This window comes from Agelaius phoeniceus, chromosome 9 (genome assembly GCF_051311805.1).
Source record: "Agelaius phoeniceus isolate bAgePho1 chromosome 9, bAgePho1.hap1, whole genome shotgun sequence".
In the NCBI taxonomy this organism is placed as follows: domain Eukaryota; kingdom Metazoa; phylum Chordata; class Aves; order Passeriformes; family Icteridae; genus Agelaius; species Agelaius phoeniceus.
The window spans coordinates 26,930,340-26,952,749 of NC_135273.1; the positions used below are offsets into that span (position 1 = coordinate 26,930,340).

The 22,410-nt window shown below is 39.1% G+C and overlaps 1 protein-coding gene across 7 annotated transcripts in view; it reads left to right on the top strand.

The window, feature by feature from the left end:
* The window catches only part of WAPL (WAPL cohesin release factor), a 134,875-nt gene that overhangs the window by 75,422 nt on the left and 37,043 nt on the right, over positions 1 to 22,410 (top strand). For all 7 annotated transcript variants that reach the window (XM_077183320.1, XM_077183319.1, XM_077183322.1 and 4 more), the window contains 2 exons: positions 11,635 to 12,681; positions 18,443 to 18,558. In XM_077183320.1, the coding sequence (XP_077039435.1) occupies positions 11,635 to 12,681; positions 18,443 to 18,558 (1,163 nt within the window). The remainder of the gene's footprint in view (positions 1 to 11,634; positions 12,682 to 18,442; positions 18,559 to 22,410) is intronic.

A 22,410-nucleotide genomic window follows, 5' to 3' on the forward strand; every position in this document is an offset into this window, starting at 1 on the left:
TTTTTAGATAACACTGTGTATATCATAAATATGCAGCTCTGAACAGGAGGAAGCTGATGAATCTTGGTGGATAAGTCCTTCCAACTTTTGAGTGTGGTGGTGGTCTGAATGTAGAGGGGGAAGTTACTTAAAGCACAGTTTACTGAAGGAGTTCTGTTCTGATTTTCTGAGGTATTTGTTACTGATTCTGGCAGTTCAGCCAGAAGTAGTGAAGGACAAGCTGTATCTTAATCTGATGGTTCTGTTCTTTCAGAGTCTATTACATTCTGTTGACACCCAGTCAAATGAAGATAAAAACACTTTTCATATCTTTCTTCAGAAATGAAATTCAGCTGCAAATGAATCTTTGCAGAGCATCCTCGGAGGGTCTTTGGTTTCCTTACCCTTATTTAAAGACTGCAGTCTTGGTGGTAGTGTTTCTTTTTGTCAGTTAGTGTAAGTAAAACTTGGATGTTTAAGCTGCTGTTATACTTGTGTGTAAACTGATCCAAAATAAATAAAAGTTGTCTCTGAGGACGTTGCTCAGCACACTGAGCAATTAGAGATAGTGGTGTATAGTCAGCCAGTGTAAATGTAGGTACTTCAAAGGCTTCTTTGTTGTAGTGACTGTTCAGTAAAGTTTACTGGGAAGGTTCTTTCAAAACTACAGAGTTAATTTGATTGATTTGGGATAGGGTTGTGGAGGATAAAGGGACTTGGGAGGACTGTAATAGTGTATGTACCTCAATTGCTTACATGTCCTTGCCCTCCCTGTAATAATTTTCCCCTTCCTGGTGACTCTTGAACTCCACCAGATTCAACCAGATTTGTCCAAAGGGCTCAGAGATCCTTAAGACAACAAGCTTGACTATTTCTGAGGAGGAAGGGAAGGGGTGGGGGCTGGGAGGGAAAGCAGGCAGGTAGAAGAACATTAATATTCCCAGTGTAAGCAAGACTGCAGTGTGAGCTCAACCTTAACCCACATACAGCACTGTATCTCTGGGTGTGGGAAACCAGGCTCTGTTGGTACTGATGTTGAAGAAAGTGCTTGTTAATTTGTTTTCAAGTGCAATTTGCTAGTCCTTCTCCTCATACTGCCCAGACAGTGCATGAGCCATCGTTGTGTCTTAATTTTTAATATAGGTGAAGATAATGCTAAGAGTTAGACTGAGTTGAAAAATGTGACTTAGCATGGTTTTGCACAAACTGAGAGGTACAGTTAATTCTGCTCCAGTTGTATTATCCTGCCTCAGTGGCCATTACTCTGGACATTAAAATGAAGGTGATGCAATGTCTGTTAATTTTAGCTAATGTTTGGTATTAAAAAGCAGTTGATTTGGAGGTTTGTTTTAGTAGTTGTGCAGCCATGTAACACAGTTGAGGATCTGTATCTTTTATTTAAAATGGTAAACTTGATGGTCTTTTTTATTTTTTTTAATAGCCTTCAGCTAGTGCTTGTAACAATCTCATTTTAAAGGCTTTGAGAAGCTCTTAATGTGGAAAGCTTCTCATAATCTTAGCCTAATGTTGCTTGATCAAGACTTAATACTGTCTGAAGAGTGTCTATGAGTAATCCTGGATGTAGCAGGTAATTTGCAGATAGGGGTTTAGGTGAATTTGAAGCAACAAAAGACTGTTCAGTATTAATAGTTACTGTTAGGTCATCTTTGTGAAGGTAGGGAAGCTGGAAAGTAAGTTGTGTCATTAGAAAAATATCACACTGGTAATTCATGTAAAGCAAAAATGCAGCTACTTAGAAAATTAAGTTTTTTGGGACAGTCTTACAGTAGGGTAAGGTAAAAACCTTCAGAACAATATTTGGATTTTTGAAACAGTCTGGTGGGATTTCTTTTTAACTGTTAAGTTTATTCTATAAGATGTAAACCCAAATAGTATTTCATGCAAGTTTTGGTATAAAAGCATAGCCTTGCAGAGCAAAGTTTATAAGTTGGCTCTTTTAGAATATTTGTTAGCTTATAGATTGAATTAATGTAGTACAGTTTTTCATGAAAATTCATGTCAAAGTTTGATGAATTTTAGGAGTTGGTATGGCATTTCATAGTTATATTAGTGTATCAGTATGTTTCACTTTGGAGAGCTAGTTTGCTATTTCAGCTTATGGAAATACTTGTGGCATTGTAGTGGGAGTTTGCATTTTGACTCTGGATGCTGTGATGATCTGCTGGCTTTTGCTTTTGTGCCCAGTGCTGAGCTCTGTAACTCAGGCCTTCAGAGGGTCTGTCCAGGGGGTTGGTACTCCCCATCAGAGAGGGCACGTGGGTTGAGAGATGTTGGTAATCTCTGCATACTTCATGTTCTGCTTTATGGACTATGAGAGAATATTCCTTTCCTGCATTAATTCTAAGGGGAAAAAAATTAGGTATTTAATCATGCATTAGGGGAGAAGTATTTTAATTGGGCATGGATTAAGTCTGGTTTGTCTTAGAGCCTATGAATTTATTTCTTGAAAATGTGTTTTGCTTGCTGTGGAGAATAGAATGGCTTAAAAAATCTTTCCAGACTACAGAATGGTGTAAGAATTGTGTCCCTTTTTCCTGTGTTGTAATGTTAAGTATGGATTTTGTGGTTATTGTGTTGGCAGTGACCTTTGAGGAGGCTCTTTATGATTAAAAGAACAAATTATTTTCTTTCCCCTTAACATTTAGAGCAATAATGAAAACAGCTATTCCTCATCTTGTCCTTTGTTCCTGTGTACTGGTATTCAAACAGGTTTTGCTCTGGCAGTAGTTTTGCTCTTGGTGCTATAAGAGAGCGTTTGTCTGTTGACTGCTGTCTGATTCTTTTGTTTTTCTAGATAGTTCTTAATGCCCTCATTTGTCACTTGGGGCCAGTGCACTTACAGGTAGCAAATCAAAATGGCAAGTGCAGTTCTTCAGAACGTGTGCTTGTGCAGTGCAGGAGCAGAGGGATATGGCTGTGCTCAGTGTGTCTTGGCCCAGGATGCACAATCTGGTTGTGGTTGGTCGCTGGAAAAGCACGGAGTGCAGAGAGTAAATAGCAGAAAATGGATGCCCTTGAGGGAATGAGATGGTTTAAGCCATCAAGTCTGTTCCTGACATACAATCCTGGTAGTACCTTAGTGACTCTGTGCAAAGCCTCTGCATCCTGCTTATGTGGGTGGGGAGCCCTATCTTTAGAGTTAAGTTTCAACTTCCCAAGTGCAGGTTTTTTACATAATTGCATTTGACCACCAGATTGGTCAGGGTATTCCTTTCAAATTGTTTTTAAACTTCTGTTTTGTGTTTAACACTGACATGGACATGGAAAATAATAGTTAAGCCAGAGTAATATCTTACTTCCTCTGCAGAGTTTTTGAGAGTAATATTTACTTTGTGAGGAGGAATTTCAGTTTAGTCATTTTCCATCCAAAAATGGAGCAGAGCTGGGGGAACCTGAATGAGGCCTGAGCATTTGGCAGTCTTAGGAGACAGCTGGCAGCAGCCATGATTAAAAAGAACTGCAGCTGTGCTCTGGTTGGGTCAAAGCATTAAGAAACTTATAGCAGAGAAGGGGAAAGGTCTGCCAGGAAATATGTGTGCTCAAAGAATTTCAGTGTTTTGAGGTTTGTTTGGATGGTGGCAGTTATGCTGGGTATGTGGATAGCTGGGGTTTTTCCACAGGTCCTCTCTTCTTTAGTTGCTTTTTGGTAAGTTTTCCCCTTTTGAAGATATCCCCTTTCCCTATACACACAGTTTTGTTGCTGTATCAGTAGCCTGTGTTAAAACTGGTGGGATTATTATTCTTCTTTTTTTTTTCCCCTCTGCTGCTTCTTTAGTGGTGGCCTGTTGGTTTTTTCCTGGGGTGTTTTTCAAAAGTCCGAAATGGTTGAAATTCTGTTTAAATCTCAGTGTTTATACTTGTTTGCTAAAATGGCGATACAGAAAAATACCCCAGTGTTTAGGAGAGAGTCTCATTTCTGCAACATATTTTTCCTAATGGCAGGGCAGTTCATACTGTGTATGTCCATGCACAGAGTACATGGAACTGTCTTCCCTTAATCTGTAATTCCCCTTTCCTATACAGCAGTAAATTTTGCAATCCATACTTTTAAATTTATTCTTTCTTCATGGCCTTGTACAATGAACAGTTTTTAAAAGATGATATTTTTAACTGCTTCTTAGTTTTCATGGTTAAAAAGTGGAAATAACTGTGCATTGAAAACAGTTGGCCAGTGCTTGTGGAAGAAAAAAATCCCTGTTAAGGTGTATACCTCTGAAGTGGGCCAGAGCATGCAGGCAAGCAGAAACCAGTAGGTAAAGAAGCTATTTCAGACTCAAACTGATGCAGTCTTATTAATTGGATGGAAAATGTTCAATTTCAAACTTAGTTCATCTTTTCATTTAAGAATCTGCTGCTATTTTTATGAAAAATTTTCAACATATTCACAAGTACTGTCTCAATTCAGACTGATTTAGCCTAAGTATACATTTGTTTTGACAATTGTTAATATTGCTATGTTATAGTGTGCTTTAATTTTTTCCCCTAGCAGCTCACCCTAGAAAAGTTGATGAAAACAGGTATTTCTGGCACGTGTGAGCCCCTCATGTTGCCCATGACACTTAGTAGTTGTTTATTTCTGGCTTTCTCTTGCTACTCTGAGCAACAGATGCCCTTCTGAGCTTGGAGTGAGGAGGAATGTGTCTCTTTGGTTGGACTTTCCATGAGAGGTGAGCACGTCAGGCTCTCGCAACTCTTGTACTACCAAGCATAGTAGATAATACAAAGCGTAGTAGATAATACCAAGCAGCTCTTCTGCCCATGGTGTTTTTCCCCCTAAAGGTTTGCTGGGGAGGCAGTTGTGCTGAGCTCACTGTGCCTTGTTTGGCCAGGGATGCACGTACAGGTTGATTGGAAGGTGGTATTGAGAGATGCACTGGTGTCAGGTGCAATGAAAGATGAGAGAGCAGAATACCTAGTGATTGCTAGCCAAGGAACTAGAAGAAGAGGGGGTAAGACAGTTGCTACTTCAAAAACCCATCTTGTCCTACCAGTAAAAATATTGCCTGAGCTAAAGGCAGGGGATTAGTTCAGTGAATATTTTCTGCACAAGAGGGAAGGTGGCCATGTCAGCCTGCACTCCTGTGAAGGGCTTCCACTTCCATTTAAAATAAAAGGACATTTTAGAAAGTTGTACACTGACTGCCAAGTGCACAAGCATGACACAACTTCTCAGAATGTCTCCTGGTAGTACATCTTCCAGGAACAAAGAACCTGAGGAATTACTGTATGGCTGAAACAGGGGTGCAAGGTTCGAAGCAATACCCTGTGGGTAGGGTTCAGCCTTTCCCCTGCTGGAGCCAAGGCAGCAGGGGATGCTGTGCCAGCAGCATGTTCTGAAAACATGAAAATCTTGTTAGGCTCAGGGAATGACAATAATGGTCTGTTGGACATGCTGAACAGTGTGTTACCAGACTGATAGATGCATCCAGGTGATTTGAGAGCAGAAGAGGTGTCTGAGGTGTCTTCTGTCTCATGTTTAAAATAATAGCTAACTGAAATGGAGTCTTAGTGTCCTTAGTTAAGACCGTGTAAGAAGTAAATTAATTTTTTATATAAATTGCCTTAGAATTTTGATATTCAGGGTGCTGGAAAAGGAAACAACTCAAGCAAATGATTCTTAAGGAAAATAGTGCTGTCATGGCAGTAAATGAATTCTCACCACTTTAGGGTTTTCTGTGACTTTGTTCCTGCACAATAAGGTGCCACTTATAACATCTGCAAAGAGTCAAACAGTGTCTGTCTTATCTGCATACAGACTTGTTGGGAATTCTATTACTTAAAAATTTGTAATCATAGCTGTGGATGTGGTTCTATAATTTTAGCTGTTTTAGAGATTGTCAACCATGAAACTGATCTTGGGAGTCACATGGGAGTCATATCTACTAGCATGCATTGCTTTTCAAGATCTCATAGGCATTAATGGATACTTAATTCAAATAAATTTTGCCCATTTCATAAATTGTGTGTTTTGTTTCCATGGGCTTTTTTTTTGAAGTTTTCCAGTTCTTCAGTCACAGACAGAAAATAGATCAAGGGAGTTTGGTCTGCAACCTTTTCTCCTTACCAATCAAAACATTTCACTTCCAATGCATAATGAAATTTGTTCTCTAATTTGGAAAGAAGCATGACTTCTGTGCAGTTCCTGGTTTTCTGGCCAAACCAGAGATGACACTCTGTGTGTCTCAGTTGGGCTCTCCCTGGAAATGAGGGATGAGATATAAGCACCTTTCCTTTAGCTGGTCAGCTGCAAGTTGCAGGCTGAAGTGATGTAGCTGTATGCTTGAGAACGTTGGTAATGGTGTAATGGAGCCATAATAAATGTTTCCAAATGCTCAGGGACATCAGGCAGAGCAGTAGCTCATAATGAGCTTAACAAGCTGTTCCCTGCATCCTGTGTCAGGATCTGTTCCTGAGCTGTAGCCTCTTTATTGTATGTGCCCTCAGTAGCTGGAGGGCTCTGAGGGCCCTGCACACAATTCTTGATGTTTCATTTTCTTGCCACCATGTCTTGGTTTCTATTGGAAGAGAAATCAAGAATGTAATATTGGCATCGTGCCACCTGCCCGCTCTCAAGATTTCATTGCTTTAATATTTGCAGTGAATTGTGGCTAATACTGAAAGGAAAGAAACACAGTGTTTGTTGATTTGTTTGTTGTGAATAGCAATCATGTTTCTCTCCTTATTAAAGTGAAGGCTTGTACAGCTACTTACACAGCACTGAAGGAGAATAAGGTTTCATGCTGCAAAGACTATAGAAGGCCACATGCCTTTTGTTTATAGCATAGAGGATACTTTGCTTGGCTTTTATTAAGAGAGAAAACTAATCCAAAGTTGAAGTTAGTTGGGCTAGCATGTAACACTGGCAACTTGTCCACGCGTACATAGGAAAAAGTAAGCATTTATTTTCATATGTGATCATACCAAGAGTAATATTGATTGTCCTTTTGTGCCCTTCAGTTTTGTCCTAACATTTGTGCTATTCAACTGGTTTTGATCAAACCTGGTGTGGTGAAGAGAGCTCTCAAAGACACAGTGCTGTTTTAGGTGCCATCTGTGCACTTGCCTCCCTGCTGCCTGCATGGTGCAAAGGCAGAGGAGGTTTTAGCTGGGTCCCTAATCCCTGGGAAGGCAGCAGCACATGGAGCTGGCACATGTCACAGTGTGTGAGCCACAGCAGCAGCGCTGTCCCCTGCCCAGCCACGGGCTGCTGCTGAGGAGGCTGCAGGGGATGATGGCTGAGTTGTGGGGCGGCTCTGCCCTGAGAGCCCTGCTTCTGTTCAGGGTACAGCCTTGTTCTCACAGCCTAAGATCCTGCTCTGTGCTCTGAGTAACATAAAAATAGCAAATAAGGTTCTGCAGCTCTACCACTGAATAGTTAACTAAAACGTGTAATGTTCCACTGTAGGCAATTAGTGTTACACTGTTAATGGTGATTTGGTTTTTACAGAGCTGAAAATGATGTTTGCAGGCTTGGAGCCCCAGTCACTTAGCCTTGTAAGGTAAATGGAAATGAAAGAAAAGTGACACAGGGACTAGGCTGGAGGAGGGATGCTATGGTTGCTTCGTTTTCTTGTCCAGAAGAGTGTTTGGTTTCCTAAAGGATTACTTTACTTTGGTTTGGATTCCATGTTGGTGTGTGCTATACCTGAAGGATCAGGACATGAATTGTTAACTCATAGCTTCACTATTTGGTGGAGAGAGTTTTTTATCTTTTCTCCAAACTTCAGTGTTTCCTCTGTCAAACTTTTACTGTTATAGGTAGTTGAAGAACAAATGAAGTTGAAATGTGAGACATTTTCATGTCAGAATTGTCAGATGTTGAGCTGAAGGATGTAGGTTTCTTATCTCTAAAAAAATTGATTTCTCTTAAAAAAGAAAAGGAGTTTTTTAATTCTAGAGTTGCATTCTTCGTTTTGTCCATGATCTTAAAAATGAAAAAGGAGGAGGTAGTACCAATGGCTACCTATGGCAGTCATGAGGCATTTGTTGAATGTATAGAGTAACATTTGTTCCATCTAACGAGTGCTTATAGTGAGTGATTTTTAAAAATAGGATTGGAACAGGAAGTTATCTTTATATCCATCTAGTCTGTCTTAGGTTTTCCATGTAGGTATAGATGTATATTTCTTCCATGTTTTCAGGTTTGTAACTGAAAAAGCAGTGGGCTTTTGACAACTCTGTAGCATTCCTGCTGTTTGAGTGTTTGCATGTATCTATATATATTATGGAAGAGTGTAAACTTTATAGCCTTATGTAAATTTACTATCTTGCATTGTCTGAAATTGAAATTTTTTCTCTAGTGGTTACTTGGAACAACCTTACTAAGGTTACTTGGAACAATAATCATCATCACTTAAATATAGTTTTACAGATTTAGTAATATGCATCTGTGTGTGTGTGAAAACATGTCATTTTATGGGAAAGAGTGGAATTTTTACTTTGGCTTTTTTTTAAATTTATCAGCAATGCTGAAGACATCTCTCTTGTTAAGTGGCATAAACTAGAGCATGAAACAAAGCAACTTTTAGTGATCTAAACAGAAATTAAATCATGATTACCACAGAACATTGATATGGTTCCTAGGTGTACAGTGTTTGTACTTGGGGGGGGCGTTATGCTGTTGCTGATTTTAAATTCCTTGGGAGAGTTATTCTGGTATTTGAGCCCCAAAAGAGCCTTATTGCAGTTAAAAATAGAAGGAGAAATTCCATGTCTCTCTTGGACTACAGAATATTTAATAATTAACAATTAGTTCCTTTTCTCATTTTTTTTCCTACAGTCATGCTAGCTTCTGCTGTAGTAGTTGCTGCCAATAAATACTGTAATTTTAAAAATCAGGATTATTGGAATTGCAGTTCCTGTACACCTTTGGGCAATTAGGAAGTGATTAGCAGTACTTTCTGGTATTGAAGGTTCGGGCTGACAGCTATTGACCCACTGATGAGATGAGAACAGTGGCTTGACAAAGGATCTTCAGAGGAAGTATTCCTCTAAATGTCACTGCTTAGTTTTCCAGTAATGCATTGTGATGATCCAGTTTTAAAGCCACACTTTCTACCTAGTGTTCACTAAAGAGTTCAGTGGTTCCATTTTCCACCAGCCTTGCTTATTACTGGAGATGGAAAAACCTCCCTGGTGCAGTTACTAAGACTTTTGAAGTACTGTGTGTTTTTAAAGTTTTGGTGCCCCAGAATCAAGGAGGAGGTTAACTCCCACTTTTTTGCTGTTTAGAAGTACCTTGGTGTGCTGTATTAAATTAGGAACTGAAAGGTAAAATTGAGATGCAACACTTGGTTGGTACTGAGAGAATCTTCTCAGGCAACTCAAGGTTCAAAGCTGCTGATGTGATGGGTTGCACAAAGGCTGCACAAGGCCTGCTGTGACCATAAAGAGCTGTTAGTGCTCTTTGCCTTGTAACATTTCTTGGGAGTATAATAAACCAAGCATCAACAAAGCCATTTGACTGGGCTAGAATGGATTTGTTATTTATTAGTCAGCCGAGCTGACTGGAGAAATTGATTTTGATCACATTTACATGAGGAGAAACAAGAAGTTTCCTTAGATATGGAACAGCAATGGTAAGGCTGCAAAACAGTGTATTTTAGCAAGGAAGTCTGAAAATGTTTTAAATTGAATTTGCTGTTTTTCATGCCTAGAGTGTTGTGGTAGTCTTCAGCTTCACAATAATATTAAACATATGGGAGAAAGGAACATACTGTACACTGTCAACCCCCCTCCTTGATTACAGAAAGATTCATTTTGGTTGTGTCTCTTGGATTATGGCAAGCATGAGATTGAAATGGGAATAACAATATTGCTTGTATAACATATTGATACTGAAAATTAATAACCAACATTCCATCATGGAGATGGCAGGGTTAGGGTTCCTTGTTTTTGAGGAATTTAGCTTTGAGTTTTGCATTTCATATATTCTGTGAAAAGCATTTTTTTATTTCTAGCTGAGTATGTATAACTTCTGTGACAGATCTCAGCAGGACTCCAGAAAACTTAGATGCAGTTTGTCAGATATTACTTGTTCTGGTTCCCTGAGGAATTTTAGCAGGGATTAAACCAATTTCCTGCAAAACTAGATTTGGTAGCCATTTCTTCTACTAGAATTTTTAGTACAAGACTTTTAAATTCTTTTATAAAACATATGTGCAAGGATGGCATTTAGATGATGCCAAAGTCCCTGGAACAGTGCTGATGCTTGTTTCCCTCATCATGAGCTTGAAATCTTCTGGTCAGTGCTGTGAAACTTCTGTGCCACTTGGGTAAATGGAAGGTAATGAAATTTAATGAGGTCAGGACTAGTGCTAAAGAGATGCTTTGGCCTTCATTTTACTGATGAGTTTAGGAAGCCTTTGCTGCCTAAAAAACTTGAACCTTTGGCGTTGTATTCTGCCAGTGGAACCCCTTTTATTACTGTAGTATTCTGCACGTGTCTTCTAAGCACGTTCTCTCTAGCATTTCTGTTGTCACTTGGCCCTGTCCCAGTTGCCTCTGTGTATTATTCAGTTTATCCCATCATGTGCTGCTCTTCTCTTTGTCAGACTCCTTATCTTGCTTCTCCTGGCCCAGGCAGCCATTTCAGGGCCAGTAGTAACGGCAGGCACCTGGCTTCCTGTGCTTGCTGATACTGTCTCAGAAATTTCCAGGAAATTCTTATTTCATGGAAATACCCCTCTTATATTGCTGGGTGTCTCTGTGTGTGTGTGATGTCAACAGAGGATGGCAGATGCAAGTCATCATGAAACTGTGGTACCAAATCCATCGTGCTTCTGTTGGTATTCAGGGAAAACAAAGGGAATGGTTTCCCCACCAGTTTAGAGGACAGCAGGTGGAAGGCTTAGTACTTGCATTGCTTCCTGGCATTGCTGTTGTATGGGTGCTGGTTGGCTGGAAACAAACCTTAAAAAAACTGACTTCTTATAGTGGAACTTGTTCTCCTGGACAGTGTAGGATGTGAGTGTGGCTATGGGTTGGAGAAGTGTGAGAATAACTTTTGGCAGCAGCTCTTCTTCAGAGATGCAGAAATTCATTGCATAAACCTGAATTTCAGAAGCGATAAAATTAAAATTTGTGATGAGAACTGCATTTTTAAATTTCTTTTGTAAGTCCAAATATTTTCATTTAGAGCAGCAAAATGAAATGACAGTTGAAGTTTGCTGTTTTATTCAGGGTACAAGAAGGAAATTATTTCCTTACATAATAGACAATTTGTAGTTGTTCTTTATCTCTAGTTATTAACTGTTAAGTCACTTGTGTGTCAAACTTCAGTAATAGTCTTCTGAAAATTTCACCACTAAGTTTCTCCTTTTTTGTGTAATTTGCCTTGGTAAATAAATGGTTGTATTTAGGGTTTACCACTGTCTTTTACATGATGCACATATTTTCAGAGTGACATTTCAAGGGTTTTTTTTTTTTGGTAGACATTACAAGAAGACTTTATTATAGCAAAACCTTTAAACTGGGGGCCTTAAAAAGTATAAACCAGGTGGATAAAGACCTCTAATATTTTTTGTCAATGATCACTGAATGTGTTTTGTTATACTGTAACTTTCCAAAGTTACCCGCATGGGTGACTATTTTTTTAATATTCCATTTTAGTAATAAATATATCTTTTCTTATAGATAAAATCCAGAACTTGAAAGAAGATAATGGGAACAGTCATTTCATCTATGACAATGCTGGAGACAGTACTAAAACCAGTGCTGAGACCACAGACACTTCTGGATGCAACACTGAAGCCAAGGACTTGCCTGATTCTTGGGACTCCCATGTGGGAAAACCAGCAAATTCTGCATCAGAAACATCTCAGACCAAGGGGCCACTAAGAACTCACTTGTATGAATGGGAGGATGAAACTGAAGACACCAGAACTGGAGAGTATATATTAGCTTTTGACAATGAACATCTCTCAGAGGTGAAGAGCAAGGATGAGGAGTGTGACAAAGAAGATAGTGAAAATCCAAAGGAAGCCATTAGTGAAGAACTTGTGCAAACTATTCCTAGGCCAAGCAACTGTAGGACATATTGTCGATCCAACAAAGCAAAACTGCAGGGGGCAACAAATTTTGACAAGCTAATGGATGGCACTAGTCAGTCTTTATCCAAAGCAAACAATGAGTCAAATAATGATGGGCTGAACGCAGGAAAAAAAGTTTCTTTAAGTAGTGGGACCAGTTTTAGAGGGACGGTTGGACGGACTAGAGACTACACCGTTCTCCACCCATCGTGCTTGTCAGTTTGCAATGTCACCATCCAGGACACCATGGAGCGCATGGATGAGTTCACCTCAGCAGCCCCCACTGACCTGGGCGAAGCCGGGCGCTTGAGGAAAAAGGCAGACATGGCCACCACAAAAACTACAACCAGGTTCCGACCAAGCAATACCAAATCCAAGAAGGATGTCAAATTAGAGTTTTTTGGGTTTGATGATCAAGACGAGGGAGGGGGAGATGAAGGCGCCTCTAGAAGCTCTGGGAGTTCCAATTACAAAATCAAGTACTTTGGGTTTGATGACTTAAGTGAAAGCGAGGACGAAGATGAAGAGTGGCAGGTAGCAGAAAGGAAGGCCAACAAAAAGAGAAGTAGAACTGTACCATCTGCTTCACTACAGTCAACCTCTGATGGCAATGAAAACTGTTCCCAGGATAGCCAGCTCAGCACTAATGCAGGTCAGTAGAACTCTTTTGGAATACATGGGTGACATGTAATTTTAATTGACTTCAATGTTGTGTTCTTTTGCAGTGTACCTAGGAATTTGTCCAACAATACTGATTTGGAAACCTAACAGTTAACTCACTTGAAACCTTAACAGCCAAACTTACTTCTCCTGTGGTCCTGTGTGGTGTTTCCTATCTCTCTTGAAGTATGCTTTATACCCCTTGATCTCTTGCCAGAGGTAGAGGGCTTTTTTCTTTTCCAGCAGAAGATTCGTACCTTTTTGGTGTGTTGAGCATCTATGCCTGGAAGGCAGGTATCCTCCCACAGAGCCTCCAGATCAGCCCACAATTGCAGAGCTGAGTGCACACATTTAAGTAGCTCTTAAGAAATGGGAAATGACTTTTTCAGGTTTTGAATGTGTCTGTAGGCAGTTTGGACCTTTCTCAGGCTCCATCTTATCTGAGGATGCATGACTCACTGGAGAGGCTGTGGGGACCCATGGAGTGCCAGTTAGATAACTGCCTTTGGAAGAGCCTCTGCATATTTGTTTCTGCTCTTGTTTCCAGTTTTTAGGTATCTCCTTCTGTGCAGGCTGGGGAGTGGGGTGTGTGTGTACTCACACACACATATATGAGTGAAACTGTGGACGTGGCAGCTGCTGAGCAAATTCTGGTGGTTAAAATCCTTTGCAAAATGAGACTTGCTTGGTGGTAGGTTGGGTCCTGTGTGCTGGTGAAGAATAAAAGGAATATTTTTGGTGGAAGGTTGCTTTTAGCTCTTCTGTTTTGAAAAAGTCTAATGCCAGAGAATCACTTTTGTTGGAATATATATTTCAAAACACTGCCACTGTTCTACGGAACATTCTGGTCCTCCATTTTGGAGCATGAAGCATGGGAAGTTTTATCAACTCACTGCAGTTGTTACATTTCAAGACTTTGGCCAGATGTATTTCAGTGTGATAGGAAGAGAGAGTTTCAGTCTAGCTTTGCAAATGTTGGAGAAGCTGGGGGTTTTTTCCTACAAATAGCTTCTGCTAATATAATCCAGAAATAAAATTTCAGAGGAAAAAATGTTCATTTCTCTGTTCTAATTATAGCTGTTTCTAAAACCAGAATTTTCTGTAAGCCTTTTAATCAAACTAAATGTCACCACTAGGGTTTTTTTTGTGGATTTGAAAGGAACAAATGAATACTGATGTTGTACAAGAAGATGATGTTTTCAAACAAAAAAAACCATGATTTGTTTTCATAAAATTTACTTATGATGAGACACTTGGGTTCCAGCCTCTTTGGAAAATGGGTTTATCTTGCAGGGCTGCTTAAGAAGTACTCTTAGTCCCTGTCTTTAATGACTTCTTGTTCAGCCATTTATTCCAAGGGAAAAATTTGCTTGTACAGTTAATGCAGCTGAGATGCTGACCCATCAAATAATCCTTTCAGCTGCTGTCCTCAGAACTCTCAAAATATCCACACTTTGCATTTGGCACTGCATTCACCAAGCAGGCCTTTATACTCCCAGGTATCACAGATGTTTTCTCTGAAATATTTTCCTAATAGATTTCCATGGCACAGGGGAATGTAAATTTCTGTTTTGTTAGTTCTTAATGCACTTCTCCACTTCAGGTAAGAGCTACCTCTCAGTCCCTCTGCTGGGAGATGTTTCCCCTTTATTTTGCATTTCCTTAGCTCATTTGATTCTTATGTGCTGCTGTTTGCAGGTGAGATTTGACTTTCAGGTTTTTTTTTCTGAAATTTGAAAGGCTGATGCCCTATAATACAGATCATGAAAATAGGGAGTCTGATGGTGCCCTAAAGTTTGTGGAACTCCTTGCTGAAGTTCACACTATTTTTTCTCAGACCTTTGCAAATTTTGAGCATCATGATCGCTCAGAACAACCATGATAAGAGCCCTTAAATGTAGTGATGCTGAGCCTGAGAATGTCTCAAGAACTTCTGAATCTAAGCCTGAATTTGCAGTAAAATGTGACATTGCTCTGAGGTATTGTCTTTGCATACTGGAAGAACATGACTTCTGCATCCATGAAAAATGCCAGCTTTGACTCCAGGCCTGAGAAACAGCTTTCAGAACATTTTGCACAATAAAATTCTGTCCTGAAATGGTGAACAGTACTGAGAGGTGCTAATGCTACCTGAGTTCTGTATGTGCTGTTCTTTCTTTGTTCTAATGAATAAAGGCCCAGATAAAAATCCAGTGTTCTGTTCCAGGTTGACAGGTGAAATGCCAGACTGCCTCTCTGAATTTCAGCCCTGGAAAATCCCAAGACTCATTTTGGTGTTCCGTGCATAAATAATGTTACATGGCAATAATCAGTTTTTCAAGAAACTTGGTGCTTTCTGTCACAGCCTTACTTTGCCATAATACTGATTTGGTTACTTGCCATAATCTAGGTGTATTTTTATGAAACAGATTTTAGAACCTTAATTTAAAACATCTGATAAAATTTTTGTAATGGAACATTATAAAGACTTCCTTCTAGTCTAGTAGCTCACAGAGGGAAAGTTAGTTTAACAGTACATTTTTACATGTTTTGACAAATGAAATTTAAGAAAGCACAGAGACTACAGGAACAATATTGTTAGCGCAGGAAAAATTGCAAAACAGATAAATTCAGTTTTGGTTTGACTCTTTCATTGAAAAACATCTTCTGTTGCTCACTTCTATGGTAGTCTTTTCTGCTGAAGTAGTTAAAAACACAGAAAAACCCTCAAACAAAAGCCAAGCAAATAAAACTGCCACCTCTGAAAAAAGCTTCACCTTTTAAATTCCTAGATGCTATTACCACACCTTTTAATGAAAATACTTAACTTTATAGCCTAAATTTTTGCTGATGTGTTGAGTTCCTGGTAAAAGTTTGCTTTTTATTTTGCCATTGCAATTTGAAATTCTCTCAGATTCCTCTGTAGCAGCCCAGTGAAGCAAAGGCCCCTTTGGCTTGTGAGCCTCCCAGCTGGATTCTGCTGAATGCCAGGGGCTACGAGCACTGGTGAGACTTTGCTAGATTTGAAACACTGCTTTTGTCATTTCAGTAGCCAGAGTACAGGATGACTCCAGTGAGGAGAAGATTTTAATACTGGAAGAAAGTGACTGACTTGAGTGTAGTAATCCATGGGGAGTTGTGTCCAAGAGAAATCTGTATTGCAGCTCAGTCTTTTGCTTTGTAAATCAGTTCTGATCTGCAGCTTAACCTTTGTGTCATCGATTCATTTTTCCTTTCAGTGATCAAGGTGAGATTCCCATAATCTTTTTAGGTAATGTAGCTTTTGTATATCAGCATCTAGCACTCAGCTCAGTTCTGGTGAGCCAGCTTGCCCTATTTTTTTTTTTTTTTTTAAATTCCTTTGCATCTTCTCAAAAACTGAGTCACCTTCATTGGGTAAATATTTTAAGCCAGTTAAAACTACATCAAAGTCCTCAAAGGCAGAGTCCTGTTTGGGCTTCAAAACCTTCTGCAGAATTGCCCTGAGACACTAAACCAAAACTCTGTTGTTGTTCCCCAGGAAATTTACTGTGGTTGTTGCCTTCCTCGGTCTTTGAACATCTTTCCAATTCTAGCCAAGACAGGCAAATTATCTTAAAGATTATAAATGCCTTAAAAATGGTTAGACAGAGGAAAAATGGCCTTACGTGCTCCCATACTGAGAAAAAAGGTAATATGACCAATTTCTCTGTGAGGGGGCAAAAAACCCGTCCAAAAAGCCATACAGGAGAGAGCCAGTGGAAATCAGGTTCCAGTAGGGTCACTGCTTCTGCTGCTTCACCAAACTACTCCAGTGTTTTCCTCCATCAGTTCATGTTAACAGAAGACTTCTCCCCCAGACCCTGTTTAGTTTAGATTTAAAAGTCTGCTAAGATAATGTAGGCAGAGTGCTTTAAGAAGGCCTTCAAAAGCACTGCTCAAATAGAAGCATTCCAGGTCATCTTACAAAGCTACTAAGTGTTTGATGTGCTAGCAACATCAGAAAATGCAGAATTATCCTGTTGTAACTAGGAGTTGAATTTTTTTAATCAACAAGTTTCTTTCAATTTAAAATCAACTAATTTAAATGGAATAGTTCAGAATCACATAGGAGTAGAATTCAAACAAGGAAATTTCAAGTGTTAAAATTGTGGCTTAGTTGATCCCAGAGGATTGTTAATCATTATTGAAGGCAATGCCAGATCCAAGTCTTAGCACCTGGCACAAGTTGCTGTTCTCATTTGGCAGGTGAAATATTTTGTATTTCTAGAATGACTTGCATATTTGCACTGGTTGTGGTCAAGTAAATTACTTATTAGCTTTTAATCTGCACTAGGAGGGTCCAGTTCTTTTGGTTTGACTTTCTTTGAGAACTGCATTCAGGGTCTGACTTCTTGAGAAATATTTCAGGATTTATAAGGATATATATCAAAGCAATTTGATTTTACTCTTTAAATTGGCTTCAGCAAGAACTAAGCTTTCTTTTACATAGATTTGGAAGGAGTTTTGTGTTATTTAAGGTAATGGAAATTGGTCTGTAGTATTTTTCCTGAGTTAGACTAATTCTATCAAACATCTGTTAGAGTCAGTTGTTTTCAGAGGGGCTGTTGCTGCTGTGTTTGTAGGCTCTTGTGCTCACCTGACACAGCCCCACTGAAAACCAGTGGGATAAAATGAACCAGGGAGAGGCTGGTTCCAGGAGGTGCCTTGCAGCAGGCATCCTGCCAGTCCTGATGCTGCCAAGCCTGTTGAAATTTACTGCAATTTGGGAAACATGGGAGCTTTATTTTAGGAATAGTTCTATTCCTCAGACAAGTTCTGTACCCTTGAGAATGCCATTAGAAATTCAGTTGCCTGCTTTGCCTTTGCTTACCTTCTTAACCAGCTTGGCTGGTCCTGTGTGCTTGGGATTAGAGTAACCCATCCTACCTGCTTGTGTTCTTGCAGTGCAATTTTCAAACAGCAGCAGCTTTTCAGGAATGAAATGGTTTTCTAAATAGATTGTCAGATGAAACAGTACCTCTCTGTTCCTGTCTTTATTTCCATCTTGAAATTTGTGGTAACTTCTGGTTTGTGCCAAGTAATCCTCTTCCCTTGTCTCCAAGGGATAGTGCTTCAAATAAAGCAACCCAAGTTTAAAAAAAAAAACCTAAGGACAGGAATGGAATTGGATGAGTGAATTGCAGATTTACAGTCCAGGATGGGGTACTGGAATCAGTGGTAATGCAAGTATCAAATCCATTGCAAGGCCATGTCAGCAGTTCCTTCTGGCTGACTCCTTCCTGAGCTGATCACAGCAGAATAAGCAAATACAAGCAGCCTGCCTCCATGAGAAGTGAAACAAGATCAGTTCTTCTCTTCTATAATTGTAGTGTGTTCTCTTAAATCTCTTAATCTCACACTTTTGAAGAGCCCAATCTCCTGCTTTATTCATCTGCTGCTCAGGGTTGTAGCAGTAAGCCAGCCATTAGTAAGCTTGTGTAAAAGGTGCCCTGGGATTTAAGGAGTATGGGATGGGAAGCAATAGCCTGCAGCTTACCCAGTGGGCAAGAGGTGCTGTAATATTTTTGATTGTGCACCTTGTCATGCTTCTGTGTATTACTGCAATCCAGTCAGCAAGCCTGAGCTGCACCCAGGACTGTGCTTGGCAGTAAGGCTGATTTTTCTGATGAATATTGATGGTTCATTATGTAATGTCAGAAACTATACATGTGGAATTGTCAGGTGCAAGAAATGCTCTAGCAGTTCAACAGCTTTTAAAATGGTTGTTTCATGTCTATATTTACCTTTAACAGATCTGGAGTTTTCAGAGGATGCATCTGGTGTGCATGAAGGCAATAAGAAATCCACAAATAAACAAGGTGATAAATCTAAGGAAAACACCAGGAAGATTTTTAGTGGGCCAAAGCGGGTGAGTAATAATGCTGAGACCAATACAAAGTTCTTATTTTACTCAACTCCTCAGTACTGATGTTTCTTCTTAGATATGCAACAGGGCTTTTGAGATCATATGTTGGCTTTAATATTATTTCTGGAAAAGTAAAACATTCAAGTGCAATACCTTTGTATTTATTACTGAAAGGTTCACTTTTCAGGTTCACATTACTGCTATGGAGAACATGTAGTAATGTAGATGTGTTCCTTGGAGATATTTTTAAAACATAGAATCAGTAAATTCTGTGTATTTTACTTTGTGGTTTGTTGGTGTTTGGGGGGGGGGGATTTTTTTCATCTCTTTTGTTTGCTCTCCCAAGAAATATCTGTCATATTATAAGATAGAACTTTTCTTGAAGCTTCAAGTTGGGCGTCAGTATAGTCTTTATAAGGATAAGTGCATTCATACCATTAGGTATAGTGAGATTTTCTTATAGTTAGAAAAAAAAAAGTAGCCTCCAATCCCATGCCAGTCTTCCTCAGCTGTGTAATATTCAGTATGAATTTGCCCTTTCATAGCATGAAAAGAGCTTATTCATTTTCTTCATCTTACAGAAACGTGGTTTATCTGTCACTATGGGGACTCAGTATTTTGAGGTTTTTAAAAATGTGCATACAGCAAAAATGGAGTGTAGCCACCAGTAAAAGTTTGCAATAGAGGGATCCATGTAATCTCCATTAAATGAAGCTTTTTATGACTCTAATGTCCAGGACAAACATTTCCAATGCTTAAGGACTTCTCATGAGGTTTTTGCATAACTTGTTTGTGTTACCTGGTGACAGCAGTCCCTGTCTCACCATCATTGCAACCTCCAACTGCTCTAGAAGGAGAAAGAGGGAAATGAGCTTGTATTTCTGCTTTCCCTTGGAGTTCCATAGGTTTTGCAAGACCTGGCAGTTGTATGGTATTAGAGAAACTGTCTTTTATGTGTGTTCAGAATGTGCTCATGAGTCAAACAGTTCAAAGAAGTTTTTTAAATGATTTTTTCTAAGGAATCCTTATAATTCCTCCTGAAGGTAACTAATTACTTGTGTTATATGATAGTTTCACTTGAAGTAATTTTTCAAGGTGCCTTTTTTTTTTTTTTTGTCTTCCGGAACCAGAAGATTTATAATCTCCCCAGTTGTGTTGTTATATATCAATTTTTCATTAAAAAAAGGATTTGAGGGTGGAGAAAGGATGACAGATTTGGTTTAGCTCTCCAAACATGCCAGGGAATATTTTCATGTGGGAGGATACGTGACCAGTAGGTCCTGTCAGTTGTGATGCCCTTTGAAAAAGAAGTGTCACTTGTTGCTTTGACTTGGGACAGAATGAGAAGCTCCTCCCTCCACAGTCTGAAGTCAGATAAGTGAGGAGGGTGTTTCCACAACTGAAATAGTATTTCTTGGAGATTGAAGTTCCTCAGCTTCTGCTAATTAAATAATCATTTTTAAAATTTTAGCTTCTTATCAGTGAATCTGTTACAGTACCATGAGAAACAGAAGTACAGGAAGTGCAAATTTGACTGTAACTTTTTCAGTTATGTATTTTAACAGCATAAAACAACTGTGGGTGTTCTGCTAATTACAGAAAGTTTTTTAAATTTAAATGTTTAAATGCCACAAATATTATTCTGTAATTGCATTTCATGTGTTTCTTGTTTAATTTTTATTCTTTTAATCCCTGAGATTTTATGTGAAAATGGTTCTTATTAATTTTGAATGCATATATAATGAAATTATGGGGTAAGGAATAAGCCTTACAGCAATATCATACTATAAGAGAGAATAGTTTCAACTCTAGAAAATTCTCAGTTGGGGATACATTTTATTCAAGTGGGAAAGTTGAGAATGAAACAGCTTTTTTGACCCTGTAATGATATAATGGACCTAGAAGTAGATGTTGCTGTAATGGAGATTCAGATTTTAAACTTCAGTGTTCTCTAATCATATGGCTGTTACATGGAGTTACTAAAAAAGCTTGTAAAGCTTGTTCTGATGGTAATTAGAGCTGCTATAATTATCTTCCTAAAATATAGCTATAGACTCTCTATCTTAGTTGTATCTTAAGGGAATTCTCATTCTGGGAATGGAAAAAAAAAACCTAAAAGTATTAACCTGATGATAATAACTAATGATCTTTAAAAAAAAAATCTCTGGAACTACTTCACTGTCTCAGCACCATTTATTTTTCTCTTGTAGGAGCTAGCAGCTACAGTATGAAATATTTTCTGTTAGGTGATTTTCAGAGCTGTGGCATCAACTGAGATGCCAACAAAAAAGCTCTGTTGCTCCGGAAGCAGCAGGTGCTATCATTAAATTACAGCAGATCAGAAAGCTCAAGTATTTTTTCCAGTCTGTATTCAGCAGATCTGTCACCCATGGTTGTAGTTTGGAAAACTTGATCATTGTCTCCTAATGCTAAACTCCAGTTCTTGAAACTTTGAGTACAATAAAATATTACTGACATCATTGACTTTGTGAATAACAGTGGTTCTAAACGCTGCTTTTACTGTAAGGACTGAAATCAATGTCTGGTTGCAGTAGCCAAGGACATTGATAGGTGAGTAAAGTCTCAACCAGAGCCACGCTTTTAAGTGAATTAAACCTCTTTATCCTGAGCCTGAATTATAGGGGGAGTGTTACATTCCATGGCAACATAATTAAGTACTTACAGTACATAAATATTGGCATTGCTTGAGTTGCAAATTATGGGTGTGAAGCATACATGAGTAACATCTGCAGAAGTTTGTTTGCAACTGTTTACAATTTTAATTCAACTGGTTGGGTAACTCATGCTCTAGCATGTCAGTTTGGGAGCTCTGGATACACCCACCTGCTGGCCCCTTTGAGCTTAGTTCCCTTCTACAGATGAAACTAATTCTCCATTAGCAGGCAAACCCAACAGAGGAGACAAGAAATTTTTTGTTGCTATGCTCCAAATATACTGAGACTAAAGACTTGAAAACAGGCAGCATAAAAATTATTTCCTGACATTTCTTGCTCCTGCTGCTTTCACAACAGATTTTAGCTAGAGTCAGCAAATGAAGAGAAACAGTTTTTGTAGGAATACGCTGGAACAGTTTCCTGTGGTCTTATGCAAAATATGTCTCTAAATAGCAATCTGAAAAAAGCCAGCTTAAAAGTGTAAGATAAGGAGGGCTAGTCTGTCCCCAAACTTAACCTTTTGATCTATCAGCCCTAAAAATTAATGATTATACTTAGTGTTTTGTGTCAGTTCAGTGTTTGTGTTGTCCAGCATGTCACTAGGGACCACCAAGTCCTCTGAACACATTTTCTTGGATGGCCCCTCTGCTCTTAAACTCAGAATGTATAATGAGTGATCTGCAGCTCAGTGCTGATCCTAGTTCTGCCTGTGGCCATAGGAAGCCAACCTAGACATGGTGAATATGCATTACCATTGAATATTTCAAGGTAAGAATTTAGATAGAGTTGCAAATCATAGTTAAGTGGTATGGGAGCCTTTCAGCTTGAGGGGCCTGGGAGGGGGCAGACACTGTAATCTTTCTGTTACTGCTCTTAGGGCTGCTGAGGCATGTAGGAGGACTTAAGGAGCTGCATGAAGGAGACAGAGGAGGTATAACAGGAAAAAAAACCTCTGACTCTCAAGTTGGCACAACTGGAAGCAGACTCAGTCTTATGTTTTCTCAAAGTAGCATAAAATTTCAATTAGATGAGTGCTTTATCAGGATTTTTTCCCTATGCCTTAGAGTAGGTCAGTTTTAGAAACAAGTCCTTTGGAATTAGTTTCTTAGATGTTGATACCTTTTGCACTGGGTATATTTCATAAAGCTTCCATGCTACTATAGAATGCAATTTTAGCACA